This window comes from Panthera pardus, unplaced genomic scaffold, assembly GCF_024362965.1.
Source record: "Panthera pardus isolate Hobbes unplaced genomic scaffold, ASM2436296v1 HiC_scaffold_16, whole genome shotgun sequence".
NCBI classification, from domain to species: Eukaryota; Metazoa; Chordata; class Mammalia; order Carnivora; family Felidae; genus Panthera; species Panthera pardus.
Window position 1 is genome coordinate 135,035,467 of NW_026526721.1, and position 23,543 is coordinate 135,059,009.

The following is a 23,543-nucleotide window of genomic DNA, read 5'->3' on the forward strand; positions in this document are numbered from 1 at the left end:
TTTGGTATCTTTTCATTTTGTTAAATATTTAATATTTTCCCATACTATTCAAAATCATCTGTAAACATCATTTAATAGCTATTCAATCAGCCACATGGATGTGCCGTAATGTATAGAATTATATCCTGCTTCTTGGACATTTAGGTTTCTTTCCAATTTTATAGCTAAATTACAGACATAGGAAATAAACATATTTGCATATAAATCTTTGGAGTTCTGAGTGTTTCATTAGTAGAGATTCCAAGGAGTACAATTACTTGGCCAAAGGGTATATATATTCAGAAGCTAATAAATATTGGCAAATTTATTTTTAGAAATGTACTAATTTGCATTTCCACCATCAGTATACTAATATTTCTATCTTGCCCAACTTTTATCAGTGCTGATATACATACATACATGATATATACATGTATATAATATATCTCTGCCGTTTGGGGAAAGGTAAAAATACTCCTTTTGCTTTAATCTATATGTCTGTGTATTTCTTGAAGTATTTTTTTTCATTTGATTGAGGAATAATTTGCACAAAATAAAATGAATAGATTTTAAGGTTATAGCTTGATAAGTTTTGACAAATGTGTGTAACAGATTAACCACCACCCCAACAAAGAGGTAAAATATTTGATAATTGCAGAAGGTTCCGTTGTGTACATTTTGTCACTTCTCCCTCATAAGCAGACGTTATTCTGATTTTATAGTTTTTAAACATCAACTTTATCAAAACTGATATCAAAATGCAGCTATTTTAAGTGTACACATCAATGAGCTTTAACAAATGTATACGCATGTGTAACTAACATGCCAGTGAAGATAAGAAACATTTCTTTTTTTTTAAGTTTATTTATTTTGAGAGAGAGAGAGAGAGAGAGAGAGAGAGTGCGTGCACAAGAATTCCAAGCAGGCTCTGCGCTGATGCAGAACCAGATGCGGGGTTTGATTTCAGGAACCCCAAGAGCATGACCTGAGCCAAGATCAAGAGTCGGGCACTTAACTGACTGAGCCACCCAGGCGCCCCAAGAAACATTTCTATTACCTCAAAAATTCCTCTCTTTTGTATTCAATCTCCACTCCCCCCCGGCCTCAGACAACCATTGATCTACTTTCTGTTGCTATAGATGTGTATTTTAGAATTTTTCATTAATGGACTCGTAATATACTATATACTCTTACTTCTGGCCACGTAACTCTGTGCCACATTTTGGTGATTTATGTATGCTGTCACATGTAGCAGTAGTTTATTCTTCTTTATTGCTGAGTAGTGTTATGTTGTATGGATACACTTTTTTCTATCCATTCACCTACTGGTGAACTTTGGGTTGCATCCAGTTTGGGGCTATTATGACTACAGCTGCTATGAGCATTCCTGTACAAGGGTTTACGTGGGCCTATCTTTTATTTCTATTGGATAAACACCCAGGGACAGAAATGAGGTATCATATAGCAAGTATATGCTTAGCTTGACCTTTATTGAAAAACTGACTTCCAAAGTGCTTACACATGCTGACCATCATGTATGAGACTTTCATTTGCCCCACTTCTTTGTCAACATGGGCTATTGTCCATCTTTTTATTTTCTTTAATTTAGTCATTCCGGTTGGTGTGTAGTGGTACCTCAGCACTTTTTAATTTTTATGTCCCTGACGACTAATGATATCATACGTCTTTCCATGTGCTTATTAAGCACTTGTGTATCTTATTTGGTGAAGTATCTATTCAAATATTTTACCTGTCTTTTAAAAATTAGGGTGTTTGTCTTCTTATTAAGTCATAAGAGTTTTTTGTTTGCTGGATACTCCTATCAGATATATGCACTGTTAATTCCTTCCCCAGTCCACGGCCTTCCTTCTCCCGGGCGTATTAATGTCTTTCAAAGAGGAGTTTCTTTTTTATTTTGATTATGTCCAATCTACAATTTCTTCTTATATCATCGATGCTTTCTGTAACCTATCTAAGAAGCCTTTTTTTTTTTACTCCATGTTAACAAAGATTTTCTCCTTGCTGTCTTCTAGAAATGTAGATTTAGCTTTTATGTTTAGGACCAGGGTGTGTCTTGTATTAGTTTTTGTGTATGATGTGAGTTAAGGGTCAAGACTGTTTTCCTTAAATGGACTTCCAGTTGTTTCAGTATTATTAAAAGTTAAAGTTAAAAGTTAAAACCACTTTCCTTTCCCCATTGAAATGCACTGGTCCTTGTATTGCAATTCAATTCACCCTACATAAATGGCTTTATTTCTGTAGCCTTTACTTTGTTTCTTGGGTTTATATGTCTGTCCTTGCATCAATACCATATGGAATTGATTGAGTAATCTCTTCGGGGGTGTTCTAGGTGGTGGTCCACGTAAAAGCCCTTGAATAACTCCTGAGGAGGAATTTCCCAAGGCATAAAGAACTACATTTTGAAGAAAAGTAAAACTTAGCATAAGGGTCCTGAAAATGCCTACTTAGGATATTTGCCATGTGGTCAGTTCCTTCTTTCTTTCTTTCTTTCTTTCTTTCTTTCTTTCTTTCTTTCTTTCTTTCTTTTTCTTTCCTTCTTTCTTTTTTTCTTTCTTTCTTTCTTCTTCTTCTTTTTTTTTTACCATCTAGGAAGCAATGTGGTTCACTTTTATTACTTCAAAACGGGAAGGAACCTCAAATACATGTCATTCACTGTTTCTCAAACTGAGGTTTGCATACTCAAGCAGCCTCTGCTTCTCAGCAATCAAGCTTCTTCCATCACTTAAAAATCTGTTGATTATCAGCTGTAGTGTTAGATATTTAATATTTTATATACCCTCTTTTAAAACAAATATTTTAAGAACATAAACATCAAATAATATTTTAATGACTCCTGAAATGGGAAAAGCTTTATTAGTATGTATTTTCATAGGGGCGCCTGGGTGGCTCAGTCCGTTAAACCTCCGACTCTTGATTTTGGCTCAGGTCATAATCTCATGGCTCCTGAGATCAAGCCCTGCGTAGGGCTTGCACTGACAGTGCTGAGCCTGCTAGCATTTTCTCTCTCCTACTCTCTCTGCCCCTCCCCTGTGCACACCCATTTTTTTCTCTCTCTCAAAATACGTGTTTTCATAAGAGATAATTATTGAAATAATATCATGTCATCTATCTATCTATACACACAATACAATATAGTCTAAAATCATGCCACACACAACTCATAGTTTCATAGTCTGAGAACTTCTGGAGGCCTATAAAACTGCTGTCGGTCTTACGGGGAGATTTCCACGGAAAAGTGAGCAGTATTGCATATACTCAGTGTAAGTTTCATGTTTAGGTGACAACCTAAAGAGTCCAAGCATTTATAATATGATTCATGTGTCTTAAGTTTTTAATATTAGAACTCGAGTCTCCGTATTCCAAATCCGCTATTTTATCAATTATATCGCCATGTGTAGAGTGCCCTTTTCACCCCTATTTACTTTTTGAAATATGTGTATTAAAATTGTTATTAACACAGTTTTTATGAGAATGCAACCATTATCCACATAAATATAATTACGCGGAAAGAGCCCAGCTGGCAAGTCAAGTTACGCTTTTGAATTTTTTGCATTTATAACCCACAGAACGCCCCAGTTGTTTGGTTTGTTTAAATTATGTCTCAGGAAGCAAAGAAACTTGACATTTGTAGATGAGAAAGATAAATTTTCAATTAAATTATTAACTTTTGGCTATCTAGTTTGTAATACAATTTATAATTTTCCTGAATGCAATCAGTATAATTAAGGACTGTTCATCCTTTGACTATAATAATATACCACACATTTTTCTTTCCTTTTTTTAATGTTTATTTATTTTTGAGAGAGAGAGACAGAGAGAGAGCTTGTGCAAGTGGGAGAGGGGCAGAAAGAGGGAGACAGAGGATCCGACGTGGGCTCTGTGTTGACAGCAGAGACCCCTACGGGGGGCCCAAACTTTTGAACTCAAGGAGATCATGACCTGAGCCAGAGTAAGACACTTAACCAACTGAGCCATCCAGGCGCCCCCTACACATTTTTCAAAAGAAAGTAAAACTGTTATACAGGATCTAATCCTTAAAAAGAATACAGAATAAGAGGTGATTTTAGCTACTTTCCCCGGAATTCTTCCACATGTGCTTAAATAAGCATTTAATGGCAAATTCAAATTGGTAGATGTTCCTGTTGTGTTGCCTTTGGCGGTGAAGAATGAGTAAGCTTACAAAATGCTATCTAGGGGAGTGTTGAACTGTTGAAATTTGGACTTAATTTAAAGGAGCTGCAGTGAGGGCTTGTTGATAGATAAAAATACTCTTCATTTCCAAAATTCAAGAAGTCCACACTTCTGCACCACACTGTACAGAAATAGCACATTGAGCCAAGGCACCTGCCACTTGATCCAGAAATACTTGACTCCACACATTCATTCATTCATTCATTCACTCACTCTGCACTGGGGCAAGCACAATCTCTATGGTACCTGAATCACTTCGTGAATGGCTCTCATTTAGAATCATTTTGTGCGCTAAGCACAGCTGTGATATTGATCTTTATGTATATTTAATGAGAGGACTAAGCCATTGGGGGTTTACCCCACTCAGATGTGTCTTAGCTTGTCCAATGATTTTTGTGCGCTGTTTCTCCAGAGCTAACCTCCCACCTCCCCCCAATGTTGAAAGTGTTGACATTTTTCTTTGGTGAAAGAAAATAAATCCCACAGCTGTAAAGATTTTAAATTCTTTTTTTTTTTTAATTTTTTTTTTTTTAACATTTATTTATTTTTGAGACAGAGAGAGAGACAGAGCATGAACGGGGGAGGGGCAGAGAGAGAGGGAGACACAGAATCGGAAGCAGGCTCCAGGCTCTGAGCCATCAGCCCAGAGCCCGACGCGGGGCTCGAACTCACGGACCGTGAGATCGTGACCTGAGCTGAAGTCGGACGCTCAACTGACTGAGCCACCCAGGCGCCCCAAGATTTTAAATTCTAATGATTTCATTATTTGAGAAACTGTATTTTTCTTTCTTCCTTTTAATTAAAACTTAAATATTTTTTCTTTAATGTTATAACGAGGGATTTTTATGTGTGTCTCTCTTAGAAAAAAATAAAATCAGACAGCACATCGGATCATGTAACTGTGTAATAAAATGATCAATTAATGTGCATGTTAAAGTTTCGGAGCTATTAATGCTAGTTCTTATTAAAACCCATGTGCATAATAATAGGCTTTATTGAACTTTCCATCTATTTTTTTCTCACATCAGCAATTTAAAATGAAATTATTCCTAGGGGCGCCTGGGTGGCTCAGTCGGTTAAGCGTCCGACTTCGGCTCAGGTCACGATCTCGCGGTCCGTGAGTTGGAGCCCCGCGTCGGGCTCTGGGTTGATGGCTCAGAGCCTGGAGCCTGTTTCGGATTCTGTGTCTCCCTCTCTCTCTGCCCCTCCCCCGTTCATGCTCTGTCTCTCTCTGTCTCAAAAATAAATAAACGTTAAAAAAATAAATAAATAAAATGAAATTATTCCTCAAGGTAGTTTGGAATTGTTTCTCTCTCATATTTCTTAGAATTTAAAATACTCTCAAAGTGCTGTACCTTCTCAATTCCTGTGATTCCCTGCTATGGCGTAGCTGGGTCTTGTTATTTCCTGGGACAGACTAATATCTCCTTTACCCCTACAAACAGTCTCAATAACTAGTTGTCATCCTCAATATATGTTCTACATTTATTGGGCCATAACATGTACTCAGCTCAGTACTTTGCTACATGGTAGGGAACCCCAAAGATGAGATTGACAGACAGAGAATCAAGACTGAAGCACAAGTTACACAATAATCACAGACAGTTTTATAAACTGATATTGCAGATGTTTTGCGACTCACTAGATCGTCTTATATTTTCTACATCAACTTTTCTTCTTGAGATCTGCTAAACTCAAGGTAGCCTGAATGTATATTCTAGAAAGAATAGCCTTAATTAGTAGCCACAACATTGAAATTTAAAAAATCGTTTTATTAAAAAGGAAATATATAGCTGCGCTTTAATAGTAAAGTAAAGTTTCTGGAAGTTGTGCTTCGTTTATCCTGTGGCTTCAGAAGTAACTTTACCACATACGATGATTCATCAGAGGCACAAACCCTTCAGGTCGAGAAGCATTAAAGGTGATGTACAAAAGATGAACTGCCTTGAATATTTTATCAGAAGAGTTACAACTCAAAAGAAAAGGAGGAAATTAACCTTCTGTGGCCACGTTTAGCAAGTGAGCATCCAAACTATACACTTTGATAATCCTTAATAGTTTGAAAAAAATATTAATATGGGAAAAGCAGAGATATAAAGAAAAAGTCATGAGAGTACTCCGCCGAGACCATTTAGATTTAAGTGTTCTCTCTTGAATTGACTGTTTGACCTTGGAAAAGTCATAGCCTTTCCTTTGTACCACTCTCCACTCTCCCTCTGTTAGAGTGAGTGCATGTCCTCTGTGGTCTTCTCTAGTTTTGGCATCCTGTAATTCAAAATTGTACCGAATTTCTTGTCACTTTACTGCACTCCACTTTGAATTAATGAACACGGTAGAGCGGCAATGATCCCTAAGTGCCAAGTTCACCGCAAAAAAAGGCTTCAGCACTGTGACTGTATTTATTTTAATGCTCATGAGTGAGAGAGAGTGAGACAGGGCAGGGAGGGGCAGAGAAAGAAGGGAACAGAGGATCTGAAGTGGGCTCTGTGCTGACAGCAGAGAGCCTGATGCGGGGCCCAAACTCACAAACCACGAGATCATGACCTGAGTCAAAGACAGACACTTAACTGACTGAGCCACCCAGGCGCCCCAGCAGTGTAATTGGAAAATATGTTTTGACTGCCTGCAATTTTTCGGCTGCTACAAAGGGAAGAAGCTAGCATTTATTGAGTTACTACAACATGCCAGTCATTGCATATTCCACAATAAGAAAGAAATGACTCAACATTGTTCCTTATAAATGATTTAGGAGCAAAGTCTGTAGAATGGAATTACATATGAAACACCTTAAAACTGGGAAGCAGCAATGGAAAACCTGAATCTTCAGTCAAAGTGATGGCCAAGGTGGAAAAGGAGTAATAGAAATCTTTCAGAGAAGATGCATTTTGAGCTGAATCTGGGGAGAAGATGACAGCTAAGCAATAGAAGGAAGGAAGGAAAAGTAGACGTGGAGGTGGGGAAGTAATAAAAAATACAGTTGAAGTAAATCTGCAGTTCAAACATTTTGAATGAAGTAGTGGGATGAAGAAGTTGGCAACATGCAGATCATAGTTAAGTTCTTGAAATCAATCCATACTGTGTAAATGACCCACTATGTTCGGAGGACACATAAGTCTATATTGAAAACTTACAAAGAGCAAAGTTCAAGCCAGGTACCATGAAAGATACAAAGCATCTTAAATATAATCCTGGCACCTAAGATATCTCTGATCTAGTAGAAAACCCAAGGCATGCAGACATTGAAGGGTAATATGACTAAATTTTCTAGAAAGAAGATACCAAAAGAAGACATGTCTTGATATTTCACGAGACCTTACCAAATACAAAATTTGGATAGTGCTACTACAATTCAGAAAAGAAAGAGATCACTGAGCCGGCACCATGAGATTAAAAAGAAATTAACAGCATGGTGTCTGACCACCGGGAACTTATAACTTTTAAACATCTACTTCGTCAACACTTAGAACTGTTCAACCCCTTCCTTCCTCCTCTCTACCCTTTTATTTCTGTTTTCCATTAGCTGAGTGATGACGGCATTGCCATTTACATCAGCACTCAGCATCTATTCTCATCTTTTGCTAAAACATTGGGTTTAAATACATACAAAAGAGCAGCAGGAGACTTGAAAAAGATCGACTTTATATATATATATTTTTTCTTGTGTGAAAGTCTAAAAACAGAAACCAGGATAGAATCTAGAAAAGAGAAGGAGGGTAGAAGAGTCACTCTTTTCATCTTTAATGCATTAGGCAAGACTCTGCATTGTCTTTATCTGTATGTGAGCAAATGGATACAGTTTTTCTTCTAAGTTTTCAGGGGCAGCGAGGATTGTTGCAGGGGTTCAGCTTTCAAGTGTAAATACATGACCCCCAACCTTAATTTGAAATATTTTCCCTAAATATGGATCACATTATATTAAAGCTCGAAGGGACATTGGAGATCCAAAGGTACTCTTCCTTCTGTCTATATATGAATCCCAGAGATATTAAATGATTCGTTCAAAGTCTCAAAATTAGTTGAGAAGGAGCCAGTAGTGGAACTTGAGTTTTTGATGCCCAATAGTTTGCTCTTTCCATAAAACTAAGTGACAGTTTCTTCTTGGAATTTAGCACCAGGAAAGGTTTTGATCTCACCCAGTATATAAACATGCCCAAGCCCCTTAAGTTAAGTTTTGGCCTCTACTTAACCCAGGGCTGAATTTAATGCTCAAGTGAGTAAAGCACATTTCTTGTACAATAAATTGCTCTTTCCTTTATATAATTTCTGATTTTCCTGAGTATATTTCAGATTTCATTATAGAGTAATACATATTCATTCTGGAAAATCTGGAAAACATGTCCAACTATAAAGAAGCAATAAAAGTTCCTCTAATCTCACCACTCATATTACGTACTTCATTTAAGCTAACTTTCTGTGTGCGTTTTAATTGTGAACTGCCTTGAAATAGTTTAAGAGGTAGGACGAGATTATTTATGAACAAGTTTGTTTTATTAAGCAGAAATTACATCACCTTGCTTTTCACAAATATTCACCAACATGTTAATACAAACAACTTAACAAACTTAAGCTTAACAAACAACCAACTAGAGCCCTCTTTAACTTAACAAACTTAAGCTTAACAAACAACCAACTAGAGCCCTCTTTAAAAACATGTTTGTCCTTCTAGAGGAGAAAGCAGGAAAACACCTCTCTGATCTCAGCCGTAGCAATTTCTTACTTGACACATCCCCAAAGGCAAAGGAATTAAAAGCAAAAATGAACTGCTGGGACCTTATGAAGATAAAAAGTTTCTGCACAGCAAAGGAAACAACCAACAAAACTAAAAGGCAACCAGCGGAATGGGAAAAGATATTTGCAAATGACATATCGGACAAAAGGCTAGTATCTAAGGGCCAAAATCTATAAAGAACTCACCGAACTCCACACCTGATAAACAAATAACCCAGTGAAGAAATGGGCAGAAAACATGAATAGACACTTCTCTAAAGAAGACATCCGGATAGCCAACAGGCACATGAAAAGATGCTCAACGTCGTTCCTCATCAGGGAAATACAAATCAAAACCACACTCAGATACCACCTCACGCCAGTCAGAGTGGCCAAAATGAACAAATCAGGAGACTATAGATGCTGGAGAGGATGTGGAGAAATGGGAACCCTCTTGCACTGCTGGTGGGAATGCAAACTGGTGCAGCCACTCTGGAAAACAGTGTGGAGGTTCCTCAAAAAATTAAAAATAGACCTACCCTATGACCCAGCAATAGCACTGCTAAGAATTTACCCAAGGGATACAGGAGTACTGATGCATAGGGGCACTTGTACCCCAATGTTTATAGCAGCACTCTCAACAATAGCCAAATTATGGAAAGAGCCTAAATGTCCATCCACTGATGAATGGATAAAGAAATTGTGGTTTATATACACAATGGAGTACTACGTGGCAATGAGAAAGCATGAAATATGGCCCTTTGTAGCAACGTGGATGGAACTGGAGAGTGTGATGCTAAGTGAAATAAGCCATACAGAGAAAGACAGATACCATATGTTTTCACTCTTATGTGGATCCTGAGAAACTTAACAGAAACCCATGGGGGAGGGGAAGGAAAAAAAAAAAAGAGGTTAGAGTGGGAGAGAGCCAAAGCATAAGAGACTCTTAAAAACCGAGAATAGGGGCGCCTGGGTGGCTCAGTCGGTTGGGCGTCCGACTTTGGCCCACGTCACTATCTCGCGGTCTGTGAGTTCGAGCCCCGCGTCGGGCTCTGGGCTGATGGCTCAAAGCCTGGAGCCTGCTTCTGATTCTGTGTCTCCCTCTTTCTCTGCCCCTCCCCCGTTCATGCTCTGTCTCTCTCTGTCTCAAAAATAAATAAACGTTAAAAAAAAATTTAAAAAAAACCTGAGAACAAACAGGGTTGATGGGGGGTGGGAGGGAGTGGAGGGTGGGTGATGGGTATTGAGGAGGGCACCTTTTGGGATGAGCACTGGGTGTTGTATGGAAACAATTTGACAATAAACTTCATATATTGGGGGAAAAAAACATGTTTGTCCTGGAGAGATGGAAGTCCAGGGCAGGGCAGGGGCATGGGAGCCTGCCCTGGGTTCATAGTGAAAGGTTATAGAAGTAAGTAAGATTCTGTAGCTTGAAATTTTTGTGATTTAAAGGATGTACACATTATTAGAAAGTATCTATTCAATAATTTGATAAGAGAAGTTTGGATCACATACCAACTCCTCCCTTCATTTTCTGCCTGTAAATGATCAATCCAACAGTATTAGGGGAAAACGCTCAGAATATTCCTTTAAGTTCAAATTTGTGTGGCTTATAAATCCATAAAAGTGCACACACACACACACACACACACACACACACACCTACATTCAAGATATCAATGAACCAGGGAAAGAAAAAAAGATAGGATAGCAAAAGGAATGGTAATGAAGGAGCCATGAAGTCAGTGCTGACACTTACTATGAGGAGGACCTGCCATAGAGTATTTTTTTCATTCATTTGTTCATTCAGTCATTCATCAAACATTTTTATATACATCTTATGCCAGATACTTTAAATAAAAGATTGGATAAGATATTCTCCTTAAGATAATAAGACTTCAAGAATGGCTAACACCAACAACAGGTGTTGGTGAGGATGTGGAGAAAGGGGAAACCTCTTACACTGTTGGTAAGGATGCAATTGGTCAGCTACTCTGGAAAACAGTATACAGGTTCCTCAAAAAGTGAAAAATAGGACTACCCTACAATCCAGGAACCGCACTAGTAGGTATTTACCCAACAAATACAAAAATACTCTTTCAGAGGAATACATATGCACTGCAATGTTTATAGCAGTATTATCTAAAATAGCCAATTTATGGAGACAGCCTAAGTACCCATCACTGAAGAATGGATAAAGAAGATGTGGTATATATACAATGGAATATTACTCAGCCATGAAGAAGAATGAAGTTTCCATTTGCACTGCCATGGATGGAGTTAGAGAGTATTATGGTAAGTGAAAAGAGTTGGAGAAAGACAAATACCCTATGATTTCACTGATAGATGGAATTGAAGGAGCAAAACAAATGAGCAAAGGAAAAAAAAGAAAAGAGAAAGACTAGTAAAGTGAGAAACAGACTCCTAACTCTAGAGAACAAACTGATGATTCCCAGAGGGGAGGTGAGTGAGGTGATGGGTGAAATAGGTGATGGGGATTAAGGAGTGCTCTTGTTGTGATGAGCGCTGGTGTTGTACAGAAAGATTGAATCTCTCTCTTGTACACCTGAAACTAATATGACACTGGATGTTAACTGACTTGGTTTGAAATCAAGAAAATAGCACTTCTGCTCAAGAAAAAAAGATAACAAACCTTTCAAAGCTCAGTGGTGCAAGAGACAGAAGAGATGGAGAAATAAACTAATAAATATAAAGTGATACATGGCGAAATGATTGAGATGATAACTGTGATAACGAACATTTATTCTTTCAACAAATATTTACATGTCTACAATGTGCCAGAGACCACGTTGGTCACTGGGAATACAATGATGAGTAAACAGTGGACACTGTCCTAGTCAATTTCTGTGTCTTTTCTCATTTATCCCTCACACTTGCTCTGCGACATGTATGTTGTTTTAATTCCCATCAGATTCCGAAAAGACAAGTAACTTACTTAAAAGCACAGAAGTAAAAGTAGGCCGGATTATATACAACTGATATACAACAGCTGTTGTGAAAGCAGAATGACTCCATTTTAAGGGGCATCCAAATTAGGCTGGAGTAGAACGTGGGTATGTGTATATGTTAGTCATGCGAAAGAGGTTTAAAAAGTGCTTTCCAGGAAGTGAGAATAGTATGATCAAAGTCACAGTCTCTTGAAGAACACTGCATGTTTTGGGAACTTCTAGGAATTTTGTTTTCCTTGAACAGAAAATGTATGATGAGAAATGCATCATGAAGGGAAAAGCTGAGCTCAGGACATAGACCTCTGACCTTACCCCCTAGGCAGCACGAGGACTGACATGATCAGATTTACCTTTAATGAGATCAATGGCTTTGAGGCAGAAAAAACTTCAGGCAAGGAAACCACTTAGGAGGCATGGCAGGGGTTCCCACGAGTCATGGAAAAGACCCAAACTAGGACATTGACTCGATGGAGAAATTAGAGAGTCTTCAGCATATAGTTAGGAGATAAAATAAAGGCCTCAAAATTTGATGGATATTGGGACTAAGATCCAAGAAGGATGTCTCTCTGGGGACTTATTTAATGATGCATACAAAAGTTTATGTGGGAGAAATACTCAAAGTGTAATGAAAAGCCCATGGTTGGGTATTGTCAGATGCTTAGAGGAGAGGCCTGGGCTTCAGATAAATATTTTGAAAGTGTTCTCATAGAGAAGATATTTAAGATACGACAGTTACTGACACGAAAATGTTCAGTAATCTAGTTTATAGAATCTTGAAGAACATGGGAATATGAAGACAAGTTGAAGGAAAGGATTTTTTTAATGAAAATGAAACATTCAACAGGTAAGATATTTTTGTTCAAGACAAGAAAATTGGCTCTCTTAGAAATTTATGGAGGGGCTCAGTCGGTTAAGCGTCCGACTTTGGCTCAGGTCATGATCTCACTGCTCGTGGGTTCAAGCCTCATGTCAGGCTCTATGCTGACAGCTCAGAGCCTGGAAGCTGCTTTGGATTCTGTTTCCATTCCTCTGCCCTTCTCTTGTTCACGCTCTGTCTCTCTCTCTCAAATATAAAATAAAAACACACAAAAAACAAATTTACGGAATAGAGAGTTTTAAGAAAGAATTAATTGGCAGAGTCAAATGCAGGGAAAAGAAATCAGGAATATATGGGCTGAAAAATGTCCATTAGCCTAGACAACGAGGTAATCAATGACTTCAAAAGAGACATCTCGGTAGAATGGTTGAAGAAAAATCCAGATTATAAAGTGTTGATGAGGGAGGTAAGAAAATGGTCATGGTGATTATAGGCTAATTTTCAGGAAATCTGCCTGTGAAGGAAACCTGAAAGATTACATTGATCAGGGAAGGGTATTTACTAGGATCACAGAATCTAGAATATTTACATATTAAGAGAATACACTAGCAGAGAAACAGATATATAGGCGAGAAGGGCTTGACAAATGAAGCACAGTTCTAGAATTATGGGGGTTGTGTGATACTTTTGCAGAGAACACTTAATCTTCTGGGACAAAAGGAAAGATGGTAGGATGAATGAAGTTATAAAATCACTGGCAGATGCAATAGCAGGAAATTAAGGGAGCTTACCATTAAGATCTGATGAAATTGGGGCAGCAGGATTTTGCAAGAGGCCTGAGGAGAGTGTTGAAAACTTTGGATAAGCACTAAGAGACATGATGTTAAATTTCCTGTAACAGACTATCTGCAAGGTGGTTGGATTTAATAAATAAATAAGGCAAATATTAGCTCCCGTTTTCACTGTCCCCCCTCCTGAAGAGGCTCACATTCACTGAGTGGCAAGGTGGTCTGGATTGTCTGGCTGTGTTACTTGACTATTGTGAAATTTTACCGAGAGTTGAGGATGCTATTAGATAAATCCCTGTACTTCTAGGAATCAGTGATCCACCTATTATCCAAGGTCCTTTGTAGGCGCCTAAGTTCCTAAGGGGAGAGTCTATACAGGACAGCCTAAAGTAATAATAATATCTTGTATTTATAGAGCTCTTATTATAATTTCGACACCATTCTATGTTTTTTATATTATTAACTCATTTAACTATCACAAAGTCCAAGGTAGAGTATTATTATTTCTCTTTTGTAGAGGAGGGCTTACATAGTGTTTTCCAAGTTCTTTCTCGTATAGGTGAGACAGACCATATGCATAACTGTCGATGAATTTATCTTAATCTCTCAACACCAAGCTAGTATTTTCCCTGCCTTAAATCACCACAGGGCCAGGTGCCAGGCAACTAAAAACCACCCCTGTAGCCTAAAGCCCACCGGAGCTATTCAAGCTAGCCAATCTTAAACTCTGCCCTGCGTTCCCACAGAAATCCCAATGAAAGCTGTGTAAGAGCTCCCCTTACTCCTGTTTCTGCTTTCTGGCTAAAATCCGGTGTTCCTCCTGTGGTTCTGCGTAGTGAGTCATATCTCTCATTTCTAGGGTAAATGTAAGTAACATTAAATTTCTCTTTCAGTGGCATGGGCTTCTGTGTTGTCACTTTTTTTTTCATGTTTATTTATTTTTGAGAGAGAGAGAGAGACAGAGCGTGAGTGGGAGAGGGGCAGAGAGAGAGGGAGGCACAGAAACCGAAGCAGGCTCCAGGCTCCGAGCTGTCAGCACAAAGCCGGATGTGGGGCTCGAACCCACGAACCCGTGAGATTATGACCTGAGCCGAAGTCTGGTGCTTAACCGAATGAGCCACCAGGCGCCCCTCTGTTGTCACCTTTATAAATTAAGACTGGGCACAAAGCAAATTGTATTTTATCACCCTTTTCAAATTCGGATAGTCATGTGATTCATTTTAACCATTAAGTTGTGAGTAGAGGTTTTAAAACACAGTGCGTGTTCTGTCAGATTATCTTTTTCTTATCAAGGAAAACACATTGTGAGCACAGCGTCCATCAATCTGGACCCTAGTAATGAGCAGAGGTACTTGCCAAGCATGTCAGAAATGTAGTGTGAGCAAAAAATAGCATTGCTGGAATAAGCCACTGAGATTTTATATTTTTATTGAAGCATAATCTAGATTATCCTGACTGTGATCATAACTTTGGAGGTTTTTGCCAGAATATTCCCGTATGTATACACATTGAGAGTATTTGGGGAATAGGAGGCAGTAACCAAACCACCAGCATCCAGTTTGGTAGGGCAACACAGCAGGACAACTCAAAAGCATTAGTAAAAGAAATGAATCAACTTGATTTTCCTTCTGAGCTTCTAGAGTCATTTATATTTAGAAGGAAACACTCAGAAGCCATAGGTTGTGACAGGTTATTAATACATGAATGTGTTCTGAGTTAATAAGACCATACAATGTAACAGTGAACGATATTGATCGTATGTAAAGAACGTTAAATTAGATGTGCTAGAAGACAAGAAGAAAAAAAAAGGAGAACTAGATGATTGTAACAATCCCTTATATCCTGTGCCACACATTACAGGTTTCAAAGATTTTTCAGAAATATTTTCTTCTACTCAGGGAAGAAGGTAGGGAAAGTATTACCCCAGTTTTACAGATGAAGAAGCGGAAAGTCACAAAGATTAAATGAGTTGCCCAAGGTAGTGTCAAAGTCACAAAGGGTAGAGACAAAACTAAAATGCAACACTTATGAGTAGATGCTCTTTCATACCCACCTACAAATCAAAATAGCTACTGTTCTTGAGGGCTAAAATCCTTGCTGCCAGAAAATGTTTAATAACGTTTTCAAAGCCTATAGTCAAATACATGAACATCAATGGAGTATTTGTTTGTGCCATGGTATTGAATGAATGCTGTAATTCCAAAATGGATGTGAAGAAGACTTAAACTATCAAACAGATATGGGGATTCTGAAGCCGTTTTTCAGTCTGATCCAGACTGAAAAGACAGCATGAAATGCTGAGATGTTTGAAACCTGAGGAGTTCCCACATAAAATGTTAAGTAGGTCCTGTATGCAGAGGGCAAGGAGAAACCAAAGAAAAAGGCAGGCCACTCCGAATTGGAAGGTAGCATGGTTAACAAGCAAGGGAACTTACATAGGAGGCTTGTCTTGAGTAGTTGCAAAATGAGTAGGTGCCCGCATATATAAAAAAAAGTTTTTATAGAGGCCTTAACTGTGGCTTAGAAGCTTGCTCTCTTAAGAGCCCGCTCCAGGCTGTGTGGGAAAGGTAGGCGGAAAGTACTTTACAAAGATAGGGAAAGCAGAGAGGAGTCAGACTTGAAGTCAACCAGTGGTCACATCCTCTTGATGACCTCCACCAACAGGAGAGAATCGACATGAAATCAACATGAAAGAAAACAGGAACAATTGCCATTCACACATGGTTTTAGTTCTCAGGTGATTTCAGTGTGTATTTTTACTTGTGTCTTAACATTTTCCCTCTAAAAATTTTTTGACTTGAGCCCAGATCTTGTACCCCTAAATCCTAAACTCTTAGGGAAATATTTCGAATGAGTGAAATTGATGTGGAGATTTTAACATACGGACTTCTGTCCCCTGCCACTGAATCTGGATTCTGTGCCTGCTTTAGTTCTAGAAATTTCTGGACAAGGCTTTAAGAAACTGGTAGCTCCTAATTCCTAACTCCTGGGATATTTACTCAATAGCCCTAGATCCCAAGATCAGAGTGGTGATGATAATCTTAAGAGGATCCAGGCTTGGATAGGATTTTAGGGCAGGAATCTTGTCATTTCCAGCAAGCTCCCTCAGTACATAGTAGGTACTGGAGAAGAGACTAAGACAGTGAGTAATAAATGCTGGTCTTCACCCCTCCCCCCTTCCCCCCCCCCCCCCCCCCGCCATAAAACGGAGGCTTTCTTTGGGTTTCCATTCTTAAGCCCCTCTTGTTGCTTGTTTCCTGCAAGTGATTTCACGCATCCAGCAATGTAGAGCAAGCCCACGAGGCAACAAAGACACAGCGCTACAGTGCAAATTTCATGAACCCGAATCCTGCTTTACACCGAGTGTATTTCATTCGGAACTTCAAGCTACTTGACGCGAGGCGTTTTTCAGGCTTTTACATCGACAGCAGCAGTCTGGGTTTTCTGGGACGCAATGCACCGCCCAAACAGAAGCAGAGGCGCCCTCTTCTTTCCCTCCCCACTCTGCCCAAGAGGGAGCCGACAGAGCCACCCTTAGTCTTCTCCGCGCGCCGCGTGGGGGACACCGCCCACGTAAGCCCGGCTTCCGCAAAGCACAGCTGGCTGCGGACAGAAGGATTGCAGGGGAAGGGTGGGAGCGGCCGGGCGGGCAGGCGGCGAGTTCGGCTGGGCGGGAGACCCCACGCCAAAGGCCTGACCTCTGGATTTGCCGCCCCGCGCCGCCCACTCAGGAATCCCCTCCCCGGCCCCCGCACCCCCCGCCCCGCCAGCTGCACGCGGCGGCCGGATCTTCTCGAATTTCAACACAAAGGGAATCCTCGGCCGCAGGAAGTGCATCACGGAGAAAGAGGGACCGGGGGCGGGGAGAGGGGGATGCTTCCCTCCCTCAGTACACCCCCGCCCTCCCGGAACCCTGGGCCGCCGTGACGAAACCCTCAGGGTCCCCTCTTCGCCCCAGGAGCCTGGAGCAAACAAGGGCCCCCCGCCCCCCGCCTCGCTACCAACTCTAGTGGGAGGCGAGTTCCCAGGCGGCGGGGAGGCGAGCTGCCCCTCGCCGAGGCTCACACACCTGTTCGCTTCCCTCCCTCCTTTCTTTCCGGGTGCGCCAGCACCTGGGCTTACGTTTTTGTTTTGTGTTGCTTTATCCCTGGGCTCTCAACTTTTCCCGTCACGTCTCCTTACTTCCAGGGTTTTCTGTAGAATCCCAGCTCGGGTGTCCTCCTCCACGCCCGGCGGGGCTGCGCCCCAGGCTTGGGCCAGGTTTTCCTTGGCAGAAGGTTAGCAGACCGGGAGTCCCCGCATGAGCAAAGGGGAGAAGGGCAGGGAGAGAGACCGCTTTCGTTTTCCATGACACCTGCCGTTCCGGGGACTCGCGGCCAGGCTTTCTACCCGGAGGTTCCAGCATCGGCGGAAGCGTAGCCTGTGGGTGGGGATGTGGGGTTGTTGAGGGGCGCGTGGGGGCGGTGGGGTGGTGGAGAGGGGGCAGGCTGGGCTGATTGGTGTTGAAGTTGTTTTTTTACAAGGCAACCTTACAGGGTTTACTTAAATTGTATTTTGCAAATCAATAAAAACAAAACTTTTCTAGTAATGTTTTATGTACATTTCACCAGGGAGTGAGAAACCATCATTGTCCCTTAAAAAAAAAAAATCGCTTTTATTATTTTCTTTTAGTTAAGAATGGATTGGGGAGACCAATGGCAATTTGGGGAAAGGGGCCGAAACACCCCCTTTTTGAGCCCGGCAAGCAGAGTTGGAAAAACCCGGGAGCTTTGGACTAGTTTTCAGGCGGAAAGACCCGGGTGACCGGGGAGGGGGCCGCGCAAGTAACTCCAAGCTGCCCTGCTCCAATTGCGGGCACTCAGGTGTGCCGGAAGGGGGCCACCTCCCCCTGGGGCGCCAGGCTGCCTCAGCGCCCTGGGACACCACTGGGGGAACTGCCCCCTCCCAAGCTCCAGGCCGTGGCCGGGTACCTGCCCAACCTGTCTCCTCCCCTTCTTCGGTACCACACCCACGGGACTCCGGTCTCCCCGGGAGAGGGACGGAGCGGGAACAAAGGGGTCTTTGTTCACTGGCTCCTGGGGGGTGGGAGTCGTGCTCGCGCGCGTTTCCCCGCGCCCCTTGGAAACGGGGAGGCTCAGCGCCACCCGGCCTCGCCCTGCGGCGAGCGCCGTCCTCCGCGACCCCAGCGCCTGAGGTCAGGGCGCGGCGCCCCGGGCCAAGGCGGGCTCTTCCCGAGCGGGCGGGGTGGGAGGCGAGGCGGCGCTCGGCGGGCACTGCCGCCCGCGGAGGGACGGTGGGGGGTTCCGGCAGCTGGCGGAGGTGGAGGGGGCGGGAGAGGGAGCCTGCGCCGGGCTGAGCCTGGAGGTGCGGGGCGGGCTCGCCGAGCGCTCGCGGAGAGGCTCCTGCCGGAGCAGCGGCGGCTGGAACGCGCACCCTCTCTCCTTCCATCCTCCACCTCCTGATCAGCCCCAGCACCGCGCCAAGTCCCCCTCCGCTGCCGTCAGCACGCTCCCCTTCTCCCTTCTTGGCACTTTCCTATTGAACCATCCGTCTGGACAAACTTTGATGGAGAATTTCACACCACGCTGGAAAAATGCCGGTTATGAAAGGATTACTGGCGCCCCAGAACACCTTCCTCGACACCATCGCCACCCGTTTTGACGGAACACGTAAGTCTTGCACTTCGACGAGTTGTATGGTATTTTCTGAGAATGATTTTCCACGTATAGATTACTTTCTCTCCCACCTTCTTTTTTTTGCACCAGCGGAGTGAAATTCCTTCCGTTTTTGCAGAGGTGTCTTTTGTGTGGAGAAATTTCCTTCCACCCATGGTTAGGTGTAGTATTAACACTTTGGATTGGTGTAGTTGGCCCCCTTGACTTGCTGGGTTTGTGAGGGCTAGAAAAGAGCGTGAATATCGATGCCCATGTTCACTGTGGGACCTGTATTTTGGTACCTCTTTATGGAATTGTTTTTCTTTTTAATGAATTTTATGGGGTGAAAGTGGGAATGCCCATGTTACTGAATTGCCACCTTATCTTTTTAGAGTTTCAAGTCTGTCTAGATTATGGGGTGAGTTTGTAATGTTATGCTTCCGTGGAGCATCATTCCTTCAGGTCTTTCGGATAGGCATGATTTCCCATCAGAGTTCAAGAAATTCAAACTAGAGTCAGGATTGCCAAGTGTAAGCTTTCTGTAGAATTCGAAGGGTTGTGAGTTTGTCAGAATCTTGATTCCTGGTTTTATGATAGAATAGCGCACCTCTCATTCCTGAAATTATCCTAACCCTTTAGGAGAGACTATTGGGAAGGGAAGAGCTGCACATTATAAAGGCACATCTGATCATATGAGAAAGTGTAGACATTTTTTTTTTTTTTGAGGGAGAGTATTATTGGACGTTTAGCTTGTTTAAGCTACAGTTGAAAATAAGGATATGGTGTTGTGTGAATGCTTGTAGATTGTTGGGAATCACCTGCAAGTTGTTCTCTTTCAGGACCACGGTCAGGTCCCCGTTCCTTCCCAGGCTTCTCAAGCTCTCCTCATGAGCCCGCTGGTCTTCCCAACAGGCTTAGGAGTCTGTACTTTTACCCCTGACAAGTTCTCTCTCTCTCAGTTGGTTTCACTATGAGTATCCCCACCTTCTTCCTAGCTTATGTTGCTTCTATGTGCCGTCTTTCCTTTTTCTGCCTCTTTCACAAAACTCCCAGAAAGTCATTTATTCTAAAGGCTTTTCTGTGGTTCAAGTACTATTGTTTTTTACTGTGATGGTATATTTCTTGGAGCTGACATGAGAGAGCACATCTAATTCTATTTCCACACCAGTAGTGTGTGTATACACACACACACACATATGCACGCACACTGTGAAATATACACATGCACATATACTGTGAAATATACACGTTTCTATTATGTAGGAATAAAGTCCTGGACTTTGTGCTTTAGGAATAGTTGGAAAGTTTACATAGGAAGGAAATGAAGCATTTACTTGATTTTGTTTAATTTTAATTTTTGATATCCACCCTACTCATGGTAGAAGGTGTGGATATTCTTCCCGTGTTTTTAACTTTAGCTTTAACCATTCTCTCCCCTTTTATATTTGACATGTGTCATATTGGTGAAGTGCAGTGCAATTATATATGTGCCTTCTTTAGATAATAAAAGAAAATATTGTAATAAAACTTCTAGTCCCTGCCACTGCCATTACCTCCACCACCCAAAATCACCACTGCTGACTTCAACCATATGTGATTGTGGGTACTACTAATTATTTCCTTAGGAACTGATTAGTTTCATGTGAATGTTTCTTCTTGAAGTTGCAAATTTAAACCCCAAAGACTCAACAAGGATCCCAAAAGCATCTTTTGAAAATGAGGTAATTGATCAATGGTATTTGCTTATCTCGTTGTCATTTAAAGTTGAATGAAGTGCAGTGTGTAGTGAATCATCCCAGCACAGCCCTGGGAATTACTGCAGCAACATATTTAGGTACGATTTACTAATGATGAGAGGGGTTTTCGATCATCAGAATGAGATACCTTTGCCTCTTTCTCTCACTGTAACATTTGATAAGCAGAGGGCTAGTGAATAGCCTTTGTTTTTAAAACTAAACATTAACGTTAATAAAATGGAAGATTAGAAATTTTAAGTTCTTATTTAAGAAGACCATCATTAGATACTAGCATTTAGAATAAAAATCACAAAAAAACCCCAAAATTGTTGGAGAACATGCTTGGTCTGTGCTCCACAGGGTCTGGGGGATTCCTGGAGGGAACCACTATGCATGCAATCAGTCTGAAAATCAGTGAAACAAATTTTAAAATGATGAGTAACATAATGGTTTACTTTGGCAAGACTTTTTTTTTTTTTTTTTTTTTTTTTTTTTACAACATCTAATGAATACCCGTCCCAACAAACCCCACTCCAGGAAAGAGGATTGTATTTTTTCATTTACTTCTCTTTTGAATTGCAGGATGGTTTAAATAATCTGAAACTTAAAAAAAAATACTTTAAATAAATTTTTAGCCTCAAATTTTGCTGTATGAACAATCATGAGCATATCATTTCCTTGGCTGAGTATTTTATCATATTCTGTTATGTTTCTGTGTTGACAAAATTTTAAGTGTAAGTACTATCCCTGTAACTCTTCCTATGATCATCCTTATTTCTCTTGATTTTTTATAGTATTTATTTTCTTGTGCAAGTTAAAACTTTTTGCAAGATGAAGCTATTTGCAAATTAGCAAAATTACCACCTGCCCAAATAAAAGCTCTACAGAAAGTGAATAATGTTATTATACTTGAAATGTAATATGTTTTTTATTGGCACATTGTCTGCTTTATTTGTTAGGTATACTTTATAGTCATGTTAGTTTCTTATTTCATTTTATATTGGGTAATCCTGATGAAAAAATAAGAGAACAAACAATAATCCTGGCAAACCACCTTGCTAACTTAACCACCATACAGTGTTATCATTAGCCCTACTGAATTAATATTGTAATAGAAAATAATAAAACAAAACATCATTCAAAACTTCTCCCAGAAAAAAAATAAGTTTACAACAATAAAAGCTTATAACATAATCTTACTAATTTATCAGTTGAAATAGTATCACAGGGCAACATAAAAGAAGTTAATATATTTTATCACCTGGTGACACATTATTGTTTTATATAATAGGCCATTTCTTACTTCTAGTATTTAAGAAGTGAATTCTTTCTCAGGATTGAAAGACAATCATGAACCCTTAATTGGAAATTATTTTTTCCAATATGCAATTTTTAAAAACTATTGGAAAATATAAATCTTGTTATATAAAACTACTCTATAATACACTTACTTTTGAAATATGTTCTTCTGGCTTCTGTTTAATTGAAGTGCAATGAGAGTTAGAAAAACAGAACCTTGCAAATTTTAATATCTATACCCTATTAGGACAAAAAAGTAATGCCAATGAATTTTTTTGACTCATTACATGTAACCACACTTCTCATTGGGAACACTCTAAATCAGACAGACAGACAGATACACACACACACACACACACACACACACACACAATGAATGTTAAAACATTATGATCTGTATCTAGTTTACTTTTCCCACATTTATTATGTCTAATATATTTTAAAAAATCTTTTCTGAGTAGACTTTTGTGCTAAGCACATGAATATAAATCTGGACAAAGGGAAAGTGTAGTAGAAAACAGGTAAGTACATATTTTAAAAATAGTTTTAGTACAAATATTTGGTACCATTTGAGGAAAAACTCTTCTTTCCTTCATATAAAACTTTCAGAAGTGTCCATTTTCAAATATAATTAGTCTACATTTTCTTTTTTTTTATTTAAAAAAATTTTTTTTAATGTTTATTTATTTTTGAGACAGAGAGAGACAGAGCACGAACGGGGGAGGGTCAGAGAGAGAGGGAGACACAGAATCTGAAGCAGGCTCCAGGCTCCGAGCGGTCAGCACAGAGCCCGACGCGGGGCTCGAACTCACGGACCGCGAGATCATGACCTGAGCCGGTTGGATGCTTAACCCACTGAGCCACCCAGGCGCCCCTAGTCTACATTTTCATAGCTGTATATTAGCATACATTTTCCAGTCACGTTAAAATTTGGCCAGAATACTTCTTTGGGGTTAGTGAGATAAGACTTAAGCTTTAAAGGAAGTTCGTAGCTCAGTGGACTTTATCAAGGAGATTCCAAAGTATTCTGAATAACAGTGGTTTAGAAACTCATTCATATTTACATATATTTTATATACTCCTGTATAGACTGTTTAAAATGGTCCAAGGAGGGGCGCCTGGGTGGCTCAGTCGGTTAAGCGCCGACTTCAGCTCAGGTCACCATCTCGCGGTCTGTGAGTTCGAGCCCCTCATCGGGCTCTGGGCTGATGGCTCAGAGCCTGGAGCCTGCTTCCGGTTCTGTGTCTCCCTCTCTCTCTGCCCCTCCCCGTTCATGCTCTGTCTCTCTCTGTCTCAAAAATAAATAAACGTTAAAAAAAAAAAAAATAAATAAATAAAATAAAATGGTCCAAGGAGATTTTTTAAAATTGAAATGCTTCCTT

General features: G+C 40.5%; 1 protein-coding gene and 1 long non-coding RNA gene across 2 annotated transcripts in view; one reads left to right on the forward strand and one right to left on the reverse strand.

Annotated features, from left to right (window-relative positions):
• LOC128777329 (uncharacterized) overlaps nucleotides 1-17,867 on the reverse strand; it is a 30,769-nt gene extending 12,902 nt beyond the window's left edge. Inside the window, exon 1 of the long non-coding RNA XR_008422603.1 lies at nucleotides 17,595-17,867. This is a non-coding gene — a long non-coding RNA (uncharacterized LOC128777329). The remainder of the gene's footprint in view (nucleotides 1-17,594) is intronic.
• Nucleotides 17,868-18,842: 975 nt separating this feature from the next.
• Nucleotides 18,843-23,543, forward strand: part of KCNH8 (potassium voltage-gated channel subfamily H member 8) — a 355,181-nt gene continuing 350,480 nt past the window's right edge. The window contains exon 1 of the mRNA XM_019434283.2: nucleotides 18,843-19,141. Within this exon, the coding sequence (XP_019289828.2) occupies nucleotides 19,066-19,141 (76 nt within the window). The 5' untranslated portion in view covers nucleotides 18,843-19,065. The remainder of the gene's footprint in view (nucleotides 19,142-23,543) is intronic.